Source organism: Caretta caretta, chromosome 1 (genome assembly GCF_965140235.1).
Source record: "Caretta caretta isolate rCarCar2 chromosome 1, rCarCar1.hap1, whole genome shotgun sequence".
In the NCBI taxonomy this organism is placed as follows: domain Eukaryota; kingdom Metazoa; phylum Chordata; order Testudines; family Cheloniidae; genus Caretta; species Caretta caretta.
Window position 1 is genome coordinate 78,995,799 of NC_134206.1, and position 15,806 is coordinate 79,011,604.

The 15,806-nt window shown below is 40.4% G+C and overlaps 1 protein-coding gene across 5 annotated transcripts in view; it reads left to right on the forward strand.

Moving 5' to 3' along the window:
• The window catches only part of PIBF1 (progesterone immunomodulatory binding factor 1), a 172,049-nt gene extending 156,574 nt beyond the window's left edge, over window positions 1-15,475 (forward strand). For all 5 annotated transcript variants that reach the window (XM_048852196.2, XM_048852172.2, XM_048852179.2 and 2 more), the window contains 2 exons: window positions 11,139-11,318; window positions 15,116-15,475. In XM_048852196.2, the coding sequence (XP_048708153.1) occupies window positions 11,139-11,318; window positions 15,116-15,172 (237 nt within the window). In that variant the 3' untranslated portion in view covers window positions 15,173-15,475. The remainder of the gene's footprint in view (window positions 1-11,138; window positions 11,319-15,115) is intronic.
• Window positions 15,476-15,806: the final 331 nt, after the last annotated feature.

Genomic DNA, 15,806 nt, shown 5'->3' on the forward strand with positions numbered 1-15,806 from the left:
CTGAAGGGGACATCAAGAAGCGGTCTGTACAACTAGGAGGATCTCCAGCCCAACCAGCTTCTACCACAGACCCTACTCCTTTGCCTTGCTTTGGTTCCTGGCTCTGACTTCAGCTCTGATCCTCTGCTGTGGTTTCTGGCTTCCAACTCTGGCTCTGTCCCTCAGCTCCAGCTCCATCCGCTAGGCCTGACTGCCCACATCCCTGCCATGGAAGTCTGTGGTAGAGGTGGGAGTTGAACGAGGAGCTCTTGAACCCTCCTCCTATTCTCAGTCACAACCATTCTCCCTCCTTTAGTTATGTTTTTCTCCAGTTTAAGACTTTGGGAAGAAAATATTGTCAATTTTTCTACTTTACTTAAAATAATGATAAAATGAATATTTGTTAGACACTTTGTTTCCACTGTTTATTAACTTGTTTTACTACTGGGCTCTTTTTAACGTGGAAGTAATATAATTAATCCACTTGCCTACATGATTTTGACAAACTAATTAGACTTTTGTTCTGTTTTGTCATGAGAATTTAGGCCAGATTCAGTTTTTAAAAATCTGCCCTTGATATGAAAGGAGGCCACACAAAATCTCTGCAAAATCATTTTTCAAAGACTTGTGAGGTCTTCTACAGCATGGAAATCAAACATTTATTTTTAACTGAACTCTTGAAAGGACACTTTGTATATATTTCTCATAATTGAACTGCTACACATGCACACACTACTTTAGAAAAGCTGTTCTCAAACTGTGGTCCTTGGGGCACTTTCTAATGGACCCAGAAAGCTGGCAGGTCATATGGTGCTGGCTCCTCATTCCCTGCAGCCACTTATACAGACATATGGGCTCTTGTAGAAGCAGCTGGAAATAAAGAGGAGTCATTATCCAAGCTGCCTTTTCCAGAAGCCATTAGTACTTAGCTGGAAGAGGAGAAAAGGGAGCTTCCTTGGGGGACAGAACTGGTAGCAGAGTTAGAAAAAATTGGTAGCTGTGTTTTGACCAGAGAAGCACAGGGCCAGGCAGCTGGGCAACATGTACCCAGGAGAGGACCAAGAGCTATGGTGACATTGTGTAGGAAACAGGGTGTGAATGGAGAAAAGAACAGAACCAATGGAAGAGGAAGATGAAATGAAGAACAAAAGTAGGCACTATCTTGGGACAAACACAGTTACAACAACAGTGCATTCAAAAGTAGGCAGTGTAACTCTTCCACAATGGACAAAACACTTCCTATATTCTAGTTAAAAATACACAAATGTTTAATATTACTTTAATTGCTAAGAGATTAGTGTAGCTGCCTCAGGAAGGAGGTCCATGTGATTGCGGGTGGGCAGGGCAGCAGCCCATAAGATCTGTTAAACTATTTATAGTTTGTTCATGGCTCTTAGATTTTTCCAGGAAACTTCTACTAATAAAATGGTAGTTTTGAGGTTGTCAGAGGATTGAATGTAGATTTCGGTTAATGTAGGCAATTTCAGTTATTAATAACCACAAACTCTAAACTGCATCCAGAAGTTTCTATGTTTATGGAGCTTATGCACCTGTGGAGCCCAGAGAGCCACCCTCCCAAGTAACCACTTTTCTCAATGTGTTCCTCTGCCTGCAGTTGACTTAAGTTTCAGAGGCTTGTTAGCCTTCTATATCCTATGCCAGCATCCTAGGGGAGAGCAGCAACCCTGTTTCCTCCTCATGATGCTTCCCTTGTATCCTGGGCCATAAGGTTTCTCTTCACTGGATGGAAGAAGGTGCTAGGGGCTTTTACCCTTCTTTGTCCCTTTGAAATTTGGGGTCTCACCAAGTGTCTGTGCCCCCATAATTCAGTCCCATTGACCTATTACCCTCATCTCTACATGTCCTCCTTTTGTCTCAATATATCCCTTTTTCCTCTGCTGTGCCTCTTGTTGTTGGATCCCCTGAGCCCCCACTATCTCATTCCCTCTCATCTTTGACATTAATGCAACAGAATGGGTGGACAAATGGGCCACCTGCACAAATCTCCCCCCCCCCCCCCATTACACACTAGTCACACATTTAAAGTGCGGCCTGCTCTGGTTTGAACTGTAACTGAATTGTGCTGAGGGAAAGTGGCTGGTGGCAGCTTAGGTCAGAGAGCCACTGCATTAGAAGGATGCTATGGAGCCACTGAGTAGCAGCAGTCAGAGGCAGATTAGGGTTTTGTGGGGCCGTGGGGCCCTGGGCCAGAGCAAGTGGGGGCCCTTCCCCACCCTTTCCGTCTGCAGTCCCCCTCCCCTCGCCCCACGCTCCTGCCAGGGAAATGGGGTTGGGGCATGGGGGCTTCCCCCGTTCTCCAGCAGGAGCACCATGCGGGTGGGAAAAGCAGGGCAAGCCCCCGTGCCCTGACCCCGCTCCCTGGCAGGAGTGCTGGGCTGAGTGGGTCGAGGTGTGGGGGTCCCAATTGGCTGGGGCCCCTAGGCATGAGCCCCGTTGGCACAGTGGCTAATGTGCCACTGGCAGCAGCTTCCATCTGAAAAAGAGGACATGGAGAGAAGTTGTGACAGGAGGGCTCATAAAAGCACTGGAGCCAGAAGGAGAAGGCACGTGAACAGGGGCAAGAGAACAGTGAATCTCAGGAAAGGGAAACTTCTTGATGGGGAGGGGAGAGGGAGCTGGCGAGGTATCTGAAGAGGGCTGGGAGGAAAGGATTGGGAACAGGTGCCTCAAATAAATTATGTTCAGCCCTGCTCCTTTCCTTTTTAAAAAAAAAAAAATCTTTTCTTTTTTTTAATTTAAAAGATTGTACATAGTAATTTCAAAATTATTTGTGTTTCCAAAGTGAATTCCTCCTCATCTATGTGCAGTAACTTGTTTAATCTTAAAAAAAAAAAAAACCACCTGATGTACAATGCTTGGTGCTCTTTTTAAATGTTAAGCCACAGGGTAATTATCGTATTTGTTATGCTACATTTATGTTTTGAGATTCTGGTTCCTATTAATGTTCTGCATGTTTTCCTCAGTAGAATACAGGGACATTTCTGCATTACAAATAAGCCCTGGAGCTATTCTCATCTTCAGACTTAGAGAAACAAGTGACATTTACATTGCTAAATGATTGTAGAGAAGTTTCCAGTTCATACTTTACAGGGGAAAATATGCTCTTAAGCAGCAGTATTTGTCATTTTGTTATCTATTTAGTGATGTCAGGCTTTAATTAAACTTGAATACAAAATGCTATTGAATTTGGGCAGATAAAGGATTTAACAGAGGGATACATTCATTCATTTCTTGATGTTGTACATTTCTGAATAGCAGTTTTCATACAAATTCTTCAAGAATTATCTTTCCATTTGCTGTGTTATATGCCAAATAATTACATGCTGAATATTGCTTGCTACCTAGCAATTACTGTTTTTAAGAACCTAAAAAGGGCAGCAAGGTTTATAATAATGTCACTTCATATAAATACAATATGAATTATTTTTCTGTATCATTAAAATATTTTTTTCACAAAATACAGGCAAAGTTCAACTCACTGATATGGATTACAAGAGCCAACTGGCATGCACATTTTAAGTAATGTACTTTTTAGGGACAGGTTAAATTAAAAAAAAAAAAGGAGAGGAATTTAAGCAAGAAATTGTTGGCAGAAAGGTCTTCCAAATATTTAAATATTTAATTATATTCATTTTTTTCCAGTGTTGGCTATTAATTGTTTAGTCATATTGTTAGTTTTCCAGATGTATAGACTTTTTTACTTTTCTTCACTGAATGATACTATTTGAATATCCTCAACTGTAAACAGAATGTAAATATTTATGAAATACCAAAAATTGGATGAATCAAATTAAAGGGGGGAGTTACTCAATTGAAAAGATAAGACCTCATAATCAGTAACTGATTGTGATTATTATGACTATTTTGACACATTAGTAAAACTGAGTCAATATTTTCTGTAATGAAAGCATATTTTCATTAAATTAGATTTAACTAACACTTATACAGTGGCTCTGAGCTAAAAAGTATTGGTTCCAAATAAGTATTTTATTTTTGTTATAAGTATATTATTTATTTCTGTGTTTTGTTTACATCAAAGTATTAGAATATTCATATACCAGATTTCACACATCTTTTATAAATTGTAAAATTTACCTCAAAAATTTGAAACTTTCCTTTCTTTTTCTTCTGACAATTAAAAATAGATATAATGATTAGGAACTAAGCTAGAATACAGCAGAAGTAGTCAGGGTATATGCTGTGGCATTCTGCGCATGCCTGAAGGAAATAAAGGGCAGAATGGGCTCAACTATCACTTAGTTGAGTCTTACTGTCTGCAGCAGTGAAATGGTGTCCACCTGCTTCTCTGCACACTGTGCTTAGTGTGAGTTATTAGTATTGTTAATTAATTTTGTGAATAGTTTGTGTTTAGTCTTTTTGCCAGTTGACTGACCAAAAAACCCTACAACTTTAGTCAGATACTTAGTTAAAAGGCTAGCTACCTCTCCTCCCCTCATAGAGAGGCCTTAGCAGTATGGCAGAAATGAAATCTGAGGTTCAAATTCTGCTCTTCATGTGAAGCTTCAGTACCGCTTAGCAGTGGGCATTCCACTTGCCTCCTTTGTTTAGAAGAGGGAATACTCCTTAGTTTTGTTCCACGTGTTGCTCCTTCCATCCGTGGACTCAAAAAGCTAGAGGGGTCCATCTAAAATTGTTCCTCATGGAGCACTCTGTTCATGCTTCCCCAGATTCCAAAAGGAAGGATGTACCTAGATCTCAAGCCTTTGGTCAGTCCCTTTTCATGAACACCCTGTGAGCTCAGATTTCACCCCAGGCTCTAAGTCATCTGTCTCCATTTTGGCAACTTTAACCTCTGATAGAGATAGGAAGGGGCACTGTTTCAGAGATAAGCCAAGGCATATGTCATTCTCTGCTGCCTACCAAGTCAAGATGTGTGTCAGCAGGTGCCTAACAGGTCTTGGGCTCAGCAGTTGAAGGAGAGCCAAAGGTCTCACAAAGGTCCCTTTGGCATTTTGATACCAACTGTTAAATATGAGTCTGTGGTACCCAGTAAACCTGTAGACTGCCCTTTGGTTTCCTGGGCCTCTACATCCCAGCCCCAAGGAGGAAGCAAGTAAGATCTCAAAGCTCCTTCAGGCAGCATCCTTCTGCTCAATATTACAACAACACTCAGAGGACTTCAGAGCCACTGAGAAAGAAGCAACAATGACCATTCACCTCTTCCTCCACTTAAACACAGTCTGTGTCTTCCATCAGATGACTGAACTGCTTGAGGATCCCTTCCCTTACGCATTCATCCTTCCCCCTTTGGAAACTTCCTCTTTTACATTCAAGAAGTCTGGACTCAGATCACATTGGAACAGTAGGTCCTGGAAATTGTCAGCAAGGGGTATTCTATTTCATTCTAGTTACTTCCTACCCTCTTCACTGTCCCTTTTCAGGGACCTTTTTCATAAGATACTATGAAGACAAAAAGGGGACTTCCTTCTACAACTTTCAGCAGTTTAGAGTGGAAGAGGTGCCCTTAGAGTTCAGGAGCAGGGGGTTTTAGTCCCATTATTTCTTATCCCAAAAAAAGAAATGGTGGTGTTGTCCCATTCGGAACCTTTGATGTTTAGGTTATAGGTACATGACACAGCTGTAAGAACAAAGGTAATTGTAGCTGTCTCAGGTCTGTTGAAAACCTGTTCAAGTGTCACATTGAAAATTGTCCATTATGTTTAATGTGAACAAATTTTCACACTTTTTAGCAGTTATTTATTTGCTAGGGCAACATTCCTTTTTACCACCCTAATCATATTCCACATCTGGAAATTCTTTTTAATTTTGTTTCATTCATATGAATATCAGATTTTAATATCCTACTAACCTTGAATGTCTATAGCTACTCAATTTGGAAAATGTAAGAAGCATATTTGATATGTGTATGTGCAAGTTATGTCAAGGACACAGAGTGCATTGATAGTCGTCCTTTTTTTGTGTCCATAAATACAAATAAACAAATTTATTAAATGAAGTCATATTTTACATTTTTAAAATGTAATGCCACCGTTTCATTTTTGCATCTGTTCTTTTCTCTGCCATAATTGCACTCAGACATCTATAAATGACCCACCATAATTGAAGATGGTTTATATAGTTAGGGGGGAATCAGATTTTATCCTCTATAATCAATTGTCTGGACTATACATATCCATTCTCCATACTTTAATGTACTGTGTCAGTTATCCATAATAAACATTTTGTGTTTAAGAATTAAATATGTTGCATCTTATTTTCACTTGTCAAGAACACAATTTACCATTACTATAATTTCAAATGCTACTGAAATTTGAGTATGCAAATACCATTTTATTTTACCTTTTAAAAATCATGGACCCTTTTTCACTTTTGCCAACTCATGATTGTTTTAGAACCTGATATTTTAGTCACTACATACACAGAATACCTGTTGAAGTTAATGGGAGTTACTCACCTACACACAGCAGCTGCAGCATCAGGCCCTAATTAAATTCTAGAATAAAATGTTCAGAAACTAGGAATTATTTGAATTGTAGGCATGCATAATGCCAGTAGCCTAATGATATAAAAGAAAAATATACTTTTTCCTAATCTAGCTAGACACTTAATTATTTTTTTAAAAAAATCTGTGTCTTTGATTCCACACAAAAATACCTTGGTTATTTTTGAACTAAGGCTGCTAGACTGCATATGCATAGTCCACCAATGTAAAGCATGAAATGCAAGGAAATAAGCAGATATTCATTCATTCCTTATATGCTTCTTGCAACATTTAACTCCCTTTGTTTCCCTACCACATTCAGCTCTTAAAATTCCATTCACTTCTTCTCCCATTCAGTACTTCCCTAGGACAGACCCCGCTTGTCTCTACCGCCTACAATCCTAATACAGTTCTGCTTCCCTATGTGCCCTCCCACCATATACCTCCTCCTCCTCCCTCAGTGCTGCTGCCTGGTGCAGTGGGGGAGACAATGGAGGGATTAACAGGGAGGGATGTGTGGGGAGCCAGAGGCAGAGTGGAGCTGGGGTTGGTAAGGGGGATGGTTGTGGATGTGAGAGGATTGGGTGAGGAGAGGGTTGTATGCGGGGTTCTTGGGTGGTGGGATTGGAGCTGTGCAGGCAACGCGAGGTGGGAAGGAGCTCACTGAATCAGATTAGGGTTGAAAGAGACCTTAGGAGATCATCTAGTCCAACCCCCTGCTCAAAGCAGGACCAACCTCAACTAAATCATCCCAGCCAGGGCTTTGTCCAGCCAGGCCTTAAAAGCCTCCAAGGACGGAGACTCCACCACCTCCCTAGATAACGCATTCCAGTGCTTCACCACCCTTCTAGTGAAATATTATTTCCTAATACCCAACCTAAACCTCCCGCACTGCGACTTGAGACCATTGCTCCTTATTCTGTCATCTGCCACCACTGAGAACAGTCTAGCTCCATCCTCTTTGGACCCCCCTTCAAGTAGTTGAAGGTTGCTATCAAATCCCCCCTCACTCTTCACTTCGGCAGACTAAATAAGCCTAGTTCCCTCATCCTCTCCTCATAAGTCATGTGCCCCAGCCCCCTAATCATTTCTGTTGCCCTCTGCTGGACTCTCTCTGGTTTGTCCACATCCTTTCTGTAGTGAGGGGCCCAAAACTGGATGCAGTACTCCAGATGTGGCCTCACCAGTACTGAATAGAGGGGAATAATCACTTCCCTCGATCTGCTGGCAGTGCTCCTACTAATGCAGTCCAATATGCCATTAGCCTTCTTGGCAACAAGGGCACACTGTTGAATCTGCTTTGAGGCATAAGCACTTGAAGTTCTCCCCATGGAATTGCCATCTAGGCCCCACAGTGTACAGGTGCAGAAATGTTGGGTGGAGCCCTTCAGGCATCAGTGCCTCAAGAGAGAGCTGCTCAACTTACCCAGCATTGTCTTCTCACTGTGTCCAAGAGCCAGTGCTGCAATGCTGGAGGAGCCAAGCATCTCCACATAGGAATCAGCGCTTTTGGGGTTTTACACTGCACTGCTTCCTCAGTGTAGTGGGGAGCTGAGGCAGCAACAGTGAGGGAGCAATTTGAGCACTGATGCCTTCTCACAGAGGCATTGGACTCCCCACCCCAGGAACAATTTACTCCCCGACCTACATTACCCACAACCCTTCCTTCACCCAGCAACGCCTTTTCCCTCCCAGTCTAATTCATGTTCCTGCTAATGCCCCCTTCTTTCTCCCCAAGGCCCTGCTTTTCATGTCCCACACATTCCTGCTCTGTTCCACCATTATTGACCTGAAGATCCCTGTCTCTCACCCCCTGCTGCCTTTCCTGGCTTCCTAGGATCTATGTGCTGAGCAGGGGTCTTGGAAGCAGGCTACCAGCATCAAATAATAGAAATAGGTGATAAATCTGAGCAATTCAATTGTCTAATCTTTACATAACTTGTATCAGTCATTCCTAATGTGGGAAACAACACTTTCTGATATCACACGCCACCTGTGAATTTAATGTGTTTGTGGACTGTGGCATTTGCTGGAACTGTTAGCTAGAGAAATCCAAAAAAAGAGAGAGGGGAACTGCCACATTTCAGAAACAGGACATTTTCAAATGTATCCTCATCAAAAGTTAGTAAATCTGAAATGTATTTGGGCCATAAATAAACTAGTAATTCCACTGAAGTTAACAGGGTTACTGTGGAATAACTATGGTGTAACAGAGAGGAGCTTTGCACATTGTGCTGAATTAGGAATTTTCAGACTAAAATTAATCATTAAAGTTTAAAACAGAGGGATTTTAGTCCTGCTTTAAATGCAAATGCAACCTTATCAATGCCCCATAACAAACATAGACACTGTTTTAGGTTAATATATACATTGTGGGGAAAATTCTCATCTCCAGTCTCTTCTGGTTCCTTTGTGTCACTCAGGTGGTGTAAAGGAGGCAAGACTAGAGAATTTGGTTCTGTAACTGCAGAATTGGGCCTGGTTTATGTATCTGAAACTAACCTCTTTATCAAATCAGTATAAGAATTCTTGGTCTTTGCCTTGTTTTTTGAGTGCAGTTTCAAACTCATAATTACAACTTTTTTGGGTCCATATAGTCTGATGCAAGATTTAGCTCCCAAAAGATATAGCACCACTTACTAATGTCAAAACATTGCTTATATGTGACTTAATCACCAGTCATGGAGCATGTATTTGTAATATACTTGTCTGAGTTATTTTCATCAAGAAATTCTGTCTATGTATCACTTTGGCAGCATCTTTGCAGAGTTTACAACTTTCAGTAATATGTTGGCATCAACTATGCAGTCCTTTTAAACAGCTGCTCTGCAGTTGAGCTGTTTTAACATGCCACCACACACGGCTGAATTATGCAAATATTAAATGACTGAGACCCAAGAACAATTTATACACTGGATGAAGTTGTTGGGTGTATTTAGTGTTGGGATTCCAGTCATATAACTGAATTATTGTGGTGTCAGTATATTAACTAAATTCTCTACAACAAAGCATGCCTATTTTTAATTTTTTCAAGAATATTTATATCGTATGTACTGTTGTGGAACTATTAAAAGCAACTATGTATCAGAAGTTAGATGACAAGACTTTTAAGTGGCTGTTTTTACATTATGCTAATTTTGAATACTGTTATGAAAATAGAATATGAATCACTGTAATTTTCTGGTTAATATTAAGAAATAGGTAATATGTAATATACAATAACTATATTCTCCATTTGTTGTGTTTGGCATTAAACTATAAACATTAATTTATACTGTTGTTTTGGTTGAAGAGATAAGATTACATGAATTTGTGCTGAATTATTATTGAAGACAGTCAAAACCTTATGGCAGGGGTGGCCAACCTGAGCCTGAGAAGGAGCCAGAATTTACCAATGTACATTGCCAAAGAGCCACAATAATACATCAGCAGCCCCTCCACCCCACATCAGCTCCCCCACCCCACTCCCAACGTCTCCCACCCACCGGCAGCCCCGCCGATCAGCGGTTTTGTGGCATGCAGGAGGCTCTGGGGAGAGAAGGGGGAGGAGCAAGGGCACGGCTGGCTCAGAGGAGGGGGCAGGAAGGGGTGGAGGGGGGGCAGATCCAGGGGTTGAGCAGTCAGCACCCCCCGGCACACTGGAAAGTTGGCACCTGTAGCTCCATCCCCGGAGTCAGTGCCTGTACAAGGAGCTGCATATTAAATTCTGAAGAGCCTTATGGTTTTGAACTGCTCTTTGAATGAAGATTGCATTCACTTGGTTGTTTTGTCAGTAATTCACAAATCGTTACAAGGTAGAGCTGGAAGCACCAGTGTGAGGGGTGGGGGGAAATTATGTAACATATTTTGTAATAATTGCATCCATTAAAAATGAAGAAAATAATGACAGCAGCAGGGAGATGCAGTGACATTAGAAGATCATGGCAGATTAAAGTCAGAGAGGAGTTATGGTTTTGCTTTTGTCACTTTACTAATGATCTTGAACCAATCTATGGGGGGGGGAGGTTAAAATCTATTGAATTTTTTGTTTAGCAAATTATTAAATTTCCAAGTCAGTGAGAACCCTTCTGGCCACCAGATCCCTTTCTTTCCTTTTCAGTAGTTGCTTTTTCATTCCATAGTTCAGATCATGATCCTTTTCCTCCTTTTTGCTGTAGTCTCTCCTAGGCCTCTCTTATCAGTTGATTGATTTTTCTAGGGGTAAAGACATATATTTGTTTTTTTATATCTGCATTTATAAGACACATACCCAAACCCTAAGAGTACTATTTATCATAGCCACTCAAATTGGATTCTGTAAGCTATCTTTAAAATAATTGTTTAAAATAAATGGCCACTTAAATGGATAGCGCGATCCTTAATACACTTTAAATCCTTTTTCTGTTACAGCATTTAGATATTATGAGGTTTTATTTGTATAACTCTTCTGTGCCTTTTTATTTTATTACTCCCTTTAGTAAAGTAGTTTCTAACTAGTACTCAGACTAATAAATGCAAGTAAATAATCAGGCTTATTATAGGGTTATTGATCTGCCTATATATCTATTTAGATATTTTGATTTGGTGAATAGAAATGCATTATTAACAGATAATCATTTTAATAGGTTTTACTATTTTTAGTTTTATTGAAAATTAGCATTGTTATTTATTTTAATTTTATTTTATGTTTTTACAGGAACTGGCAGTAATGAAACAGATTCTTATCAGTCTGCATGGTAAACGCTATGGGGAAAATTTACCTCAGTCTCATAGTGACGTAAGAAGCTTAACTGCAAAACACAAATCAAACCCTTCTGTAAAGCTGCCAGCAGAACACGAGGAAGAAAATGTATTTATACCCAAACCAACATTATTTGTAAGTACTGTAATTGAAATAAGTGACCTAGGCATTTTGTTTAGAGGACTATTGCTCACATTTCAAAAAACCAAAAAAACTGTCCGAGTGGCGGGGGGTGTATAAAAAAAAATTACTCCTAGAAGTCTGCTTCTTTGAAGAGATGATTTCACAGGATTTGCATTCATCTTGTGGTGTTAGTTCAAAACAGTACAGCATGCCTGCTGAAAGTTTCTCTCTGTAGTAGTGGTAGGCTACAGGAAGCTATATCCCTCTACTGGTCACACACTATCACAGATTCCAGCCCTCTAGAATCTTCTAGATCTTAAAGTACACAGGAAACAAATCTCCCAAAAAATTTCAATTAGTGTAAAATTGTATTAAAAATGGATAACAAAACAGAATTCTAACATATCCAATATATTAACATCCCAATGGATGTAAGAAAATATATATATTGGAATTTATATTTACATAATAGTTACACATACACAGGCTGGTCGCACTGCTTAATACTGAGGTGGCCCGACACTTCCTGTTATACGACTTTATTTTTGGTTGCTTTATAACTTAAAATTTATACCTTTAGGGGCTGAAATATTCTGTGCTGGGGGTCTGCTTCAGGCTAAATTTTTTGGAAAGTTTCATGCTAAACGGTTCAGAAGTTTCTGAGAGTGAGGCTAGGGAAAATATTTTGTCATTTTAAAAATTTCTGGCAACCTTTTCTTTGAGAAGCTATAGCGCCCCCAAACTTTAGAGCAGGGACTTAAAATTTGGCAAGGGGAAGACGTGGGCTTTGTATCAGGGTTGTACCTTTTGCTGTCCCTGTGAAAATGCACCCAAATGTGGCCAAGATACAAGACTTGGCCAAAAAATTTGTTTGCACAAGCTCAATAGAGATTTCTTAGTTTTGTAGCTAAAATCTCTGAAGATTCCGTGTGTGCTGAGCATGCTCCCCTAAACTGAGCTTGGGGCTTACGAGTCAAAGCTGGTTATCCCTGAATTTTCAGCTTCCAGCTGCTCTTGGTTCTAGACTGTAAAGGAGAGAGTCTTCTCTCTCCTGTGCTCTTAGTCCCTTCTGTGCTGCTTCACAGGCAATGTGGATGAGGAAGACACTTGACATGAATGCAGAGGGGAACAAGGCCCAGACTTCCAAACTGAGGAGGAGAAGGGTGGCTGACCGTGTTATAAGCATGAGTTTCCAATTTTCTTATATGTTTGCTTGCAGAGGAGTTTCTGGAGGCTTTGGTTCATGGCTGATTGGAGTCAATAGCTTCAGCAGGGATGTGTCAATCAGAGGCAGATTAGGTTTTGTGGGGCCCTGGGCCAGAACAAGTGGGGGCCACTCCCTACCCCTTCTGCCTCCAGTACATCCCTACCCCCCGGTGCTCCTGCCAGAGAGCAGGGTGGGGCACCGGGGCTTGCCCCACTCCGCCTGGCACTCCTGCCAGTCGGAGTGTGGGGGCACCCCAGTTGGCCAGGGCCCTGGCCAGGGCCTCATTGGCCGAGTGGCTAATCCACCACTGGTGTCAATGCTGCAGAAAAGAACCCCACATCAACAAGTCTCAGAGCCTGGGTCACCTGACTCAGGCTCATGCTATGGGTCTTGCAATAGCAGGGTAGATGCTCCCACTCAGGCTGGAGCCTGGGCTCCGAGACCTGGTGAGGGGGATAAGTCTCAGAGCCCAGGCGCCAGCATGAGCGGCAACGCCTACGCTGCTATTTTGAGACCTTTGAGGTGACTTGCTACGGTGGTGTATTTTGTTTTTTGTGCAGATGTTTCCAGTATGTTAGTGCACTTTGTACTTGCCACTTAAGGTGAAATTGATACCTCGTCCAGTAAGAGAGAGCGCAGTACCACTCCCCTCCAAGGGTGTTGCATTGTGAGCACACTTCAAAAGAATTTAGTTTGTAAATGGATTATAGATCATTTTAAGGTGGCCAGTGATGTGGGCCTAGAAGGGTGCTGGGTCTGTCTTAAGTAGGGCAGCAGACAGTGAGTCACAGTACTCAGGTTTCAGAGTAGCAGCCTTGTTAGTTTCTATTCGGAAAAAGAAAAGGAGTACTTGTGGCACCTTAGAGACTAACCAATTTATTTGAGCATAGTCTCTAAGGTGCCCAAGTACTCCTTTTCTTTTTACAGTACTCAGAGTTGCTCAACGCAAGCATCTGCTTCAGAGACAGACTTAGGCAGGCTCTTGGTTGTATCTCCAGGAGGGATTCAGGCATCCCTGTTGAAGATGGCCAGTTCTGGTTAATTCTTTCAGATAGGCCTGATATCCATACATGTGATGCTAGACTCCCAAGCACAAAAGTGACAGCAGTATACTTTAACTTACATCTTTTGGTGGCTTTTACAAAGATTTACAATCTCATTTTGATAGTAAGAGTCAAAAATGAAGTAGCTCCAGAGAAGGAAAGCAAAGGAAAATGAATTGTAGCTTCAAGTTTCATTTGCAGTTACTAATAGAACAAATGGAAGAATGATACAACATCCCACCACAGGTAGATGTCATAGTAAATAATAAATACTTGTATTTATGTAGTGCCTTTCACCCAAGGTACTGAAAGCACTTCACATACACAAAGCCTAACAACAATCCTTAGGCACAGAAGTTAAGTGTTTTGTACAAATGTTGCTCCATTTCCTTGAGGAAGCTGGGAATATAACTCAGGAGTCTTACTTCACAGTCCACTGCTCGAACTACTAAGTACCCTCTGATTTTTCTGACAAGTATGGGAAAAATTTAGGAAATATATTTTTGGAGAGATTTCCTAAATCAAGTGCCAGCTGTGATAATTGGGCTTTTTTTCCCCTCTCAAGTTTGGTGTGTGTTTGCTGTTGAACAATTTGTGTTTGATTAAATTTGTGAGCCAGACTTAATAGTCAAATAATGTCATGGGTAGAATGAAAATAATGCCTTTTCAAACTTATTCACCATTTCTTTGGAAGGAATGTTCACTAATGACACAAAATTCTTTTGAACGTCTGAAATAACAAATGCACTACTTAAGAAACAGAACACATGCGTTTATATCTTTTTGAGGCCATTTCAGTAGAGGATTTTAACAGTAATTATTACACTTATCACTTGTTCAAAATGTATTGCCATGGAGCCTGGGGAATTGAGAGGCAGTGAGCGGGACATTTCCATACTGTGAAAGGTCTGTACTACTGGTGGCTCTCCTAGAACTTTGTTTTTAGGGGTGAATTCCCTGCCAATTCCATTGAGTCTGAAGATGACTCATCCCCTTCTTTCCCCCACTTACTTACTATTGCTTTTCCATGTAAAAGGTTGCTGTAATTGCTATAGGAATTTTATGCAGTTATGAATGTGTGATAAGTAGCCCTCAAGACTGTGAATGTAGAGGCAGTGTCCCACAATTAAGTTATGGTCTGTGCTATGACTAAATTGGAGAACCAGTGTTCTTACATGTAGTTTTTTGTATTCATGCTTAAAACGTTGGCATATTGTAGCACACCTCTTTGTCCTAGGTTCCCACCCCCTTTTTTAACAGAAATACACATAACATAATTTACAATGATAGTCCTTTAATTAAGCATTTCATGAATCATTTTAATGTTGGTAAACATTTTGAATCATCATTTGGTTAATAATGTGATATTTGGTTTATTTTATTGTCTTAGACACACAGAACTTTAGTGTATTTTTGTGTAATGTAAACCTTTCACATTTTAATTGATTTTAGTTTAAGCAGAGCTATGAATGACAGAGAGAGGAGTGCAGTGTTGTGTGGATTGCATATTTCTCCTGCCTTTCAATTGTCTCATAACCAAAACATTCTTTGTTTCACAGACAAATAGAGAGGCACCTGATTGGTACAGGAAACTGAAGCAGAAAAAAGCACCATGACATTTTTCCAGGGATTTTCAATATAAATAATCAGTTTGGCAGTTTATTCTGTGAAGAAAGAAATTGTATTCATAATCATGTTCTTAGTACCACACAAATAAACAACTGGCTTGTTTTATACCTATGTTTATACATTGTAACATTACCATTCAACATCTAATGAAAAAATGTGTGCAGTACTTGATGTGATGATTTTACCATCAATATGTTCTAATTCAAAATATTAAATACAAACATACTCTGTGTGTGTTTATAATTTTGGCTAATAAAGGACATCTTATTCAGAGTGCTCATTAATATGAATTTCAGCTTTTTCATATAGTTTTTCTTGGATACTGTGTTTCATGCCACATTCTTGTAACTGTTCTGGCTTCTAGAAGCTTACATACTTAAGAAACATCAGAAAACAGCATCAGATGGCAAGAATTTTTAAGTTTCTTATTAGCCCTGATTACGTGGGGCTGTTAAGCTAGGCTCTGCTCATGCCCTGTGTTTCACAGAAAATTTCAGTAAAAATATCTGGCTGACAAATCTCAAAAACCAATCATCAATGGGGAATCCTCAAATGATGAGGGGGAGGTGTTTCTAGTGTGGTTCTGGAGGGATCAAGTAGTAGGCCTCATGCTATTCCACA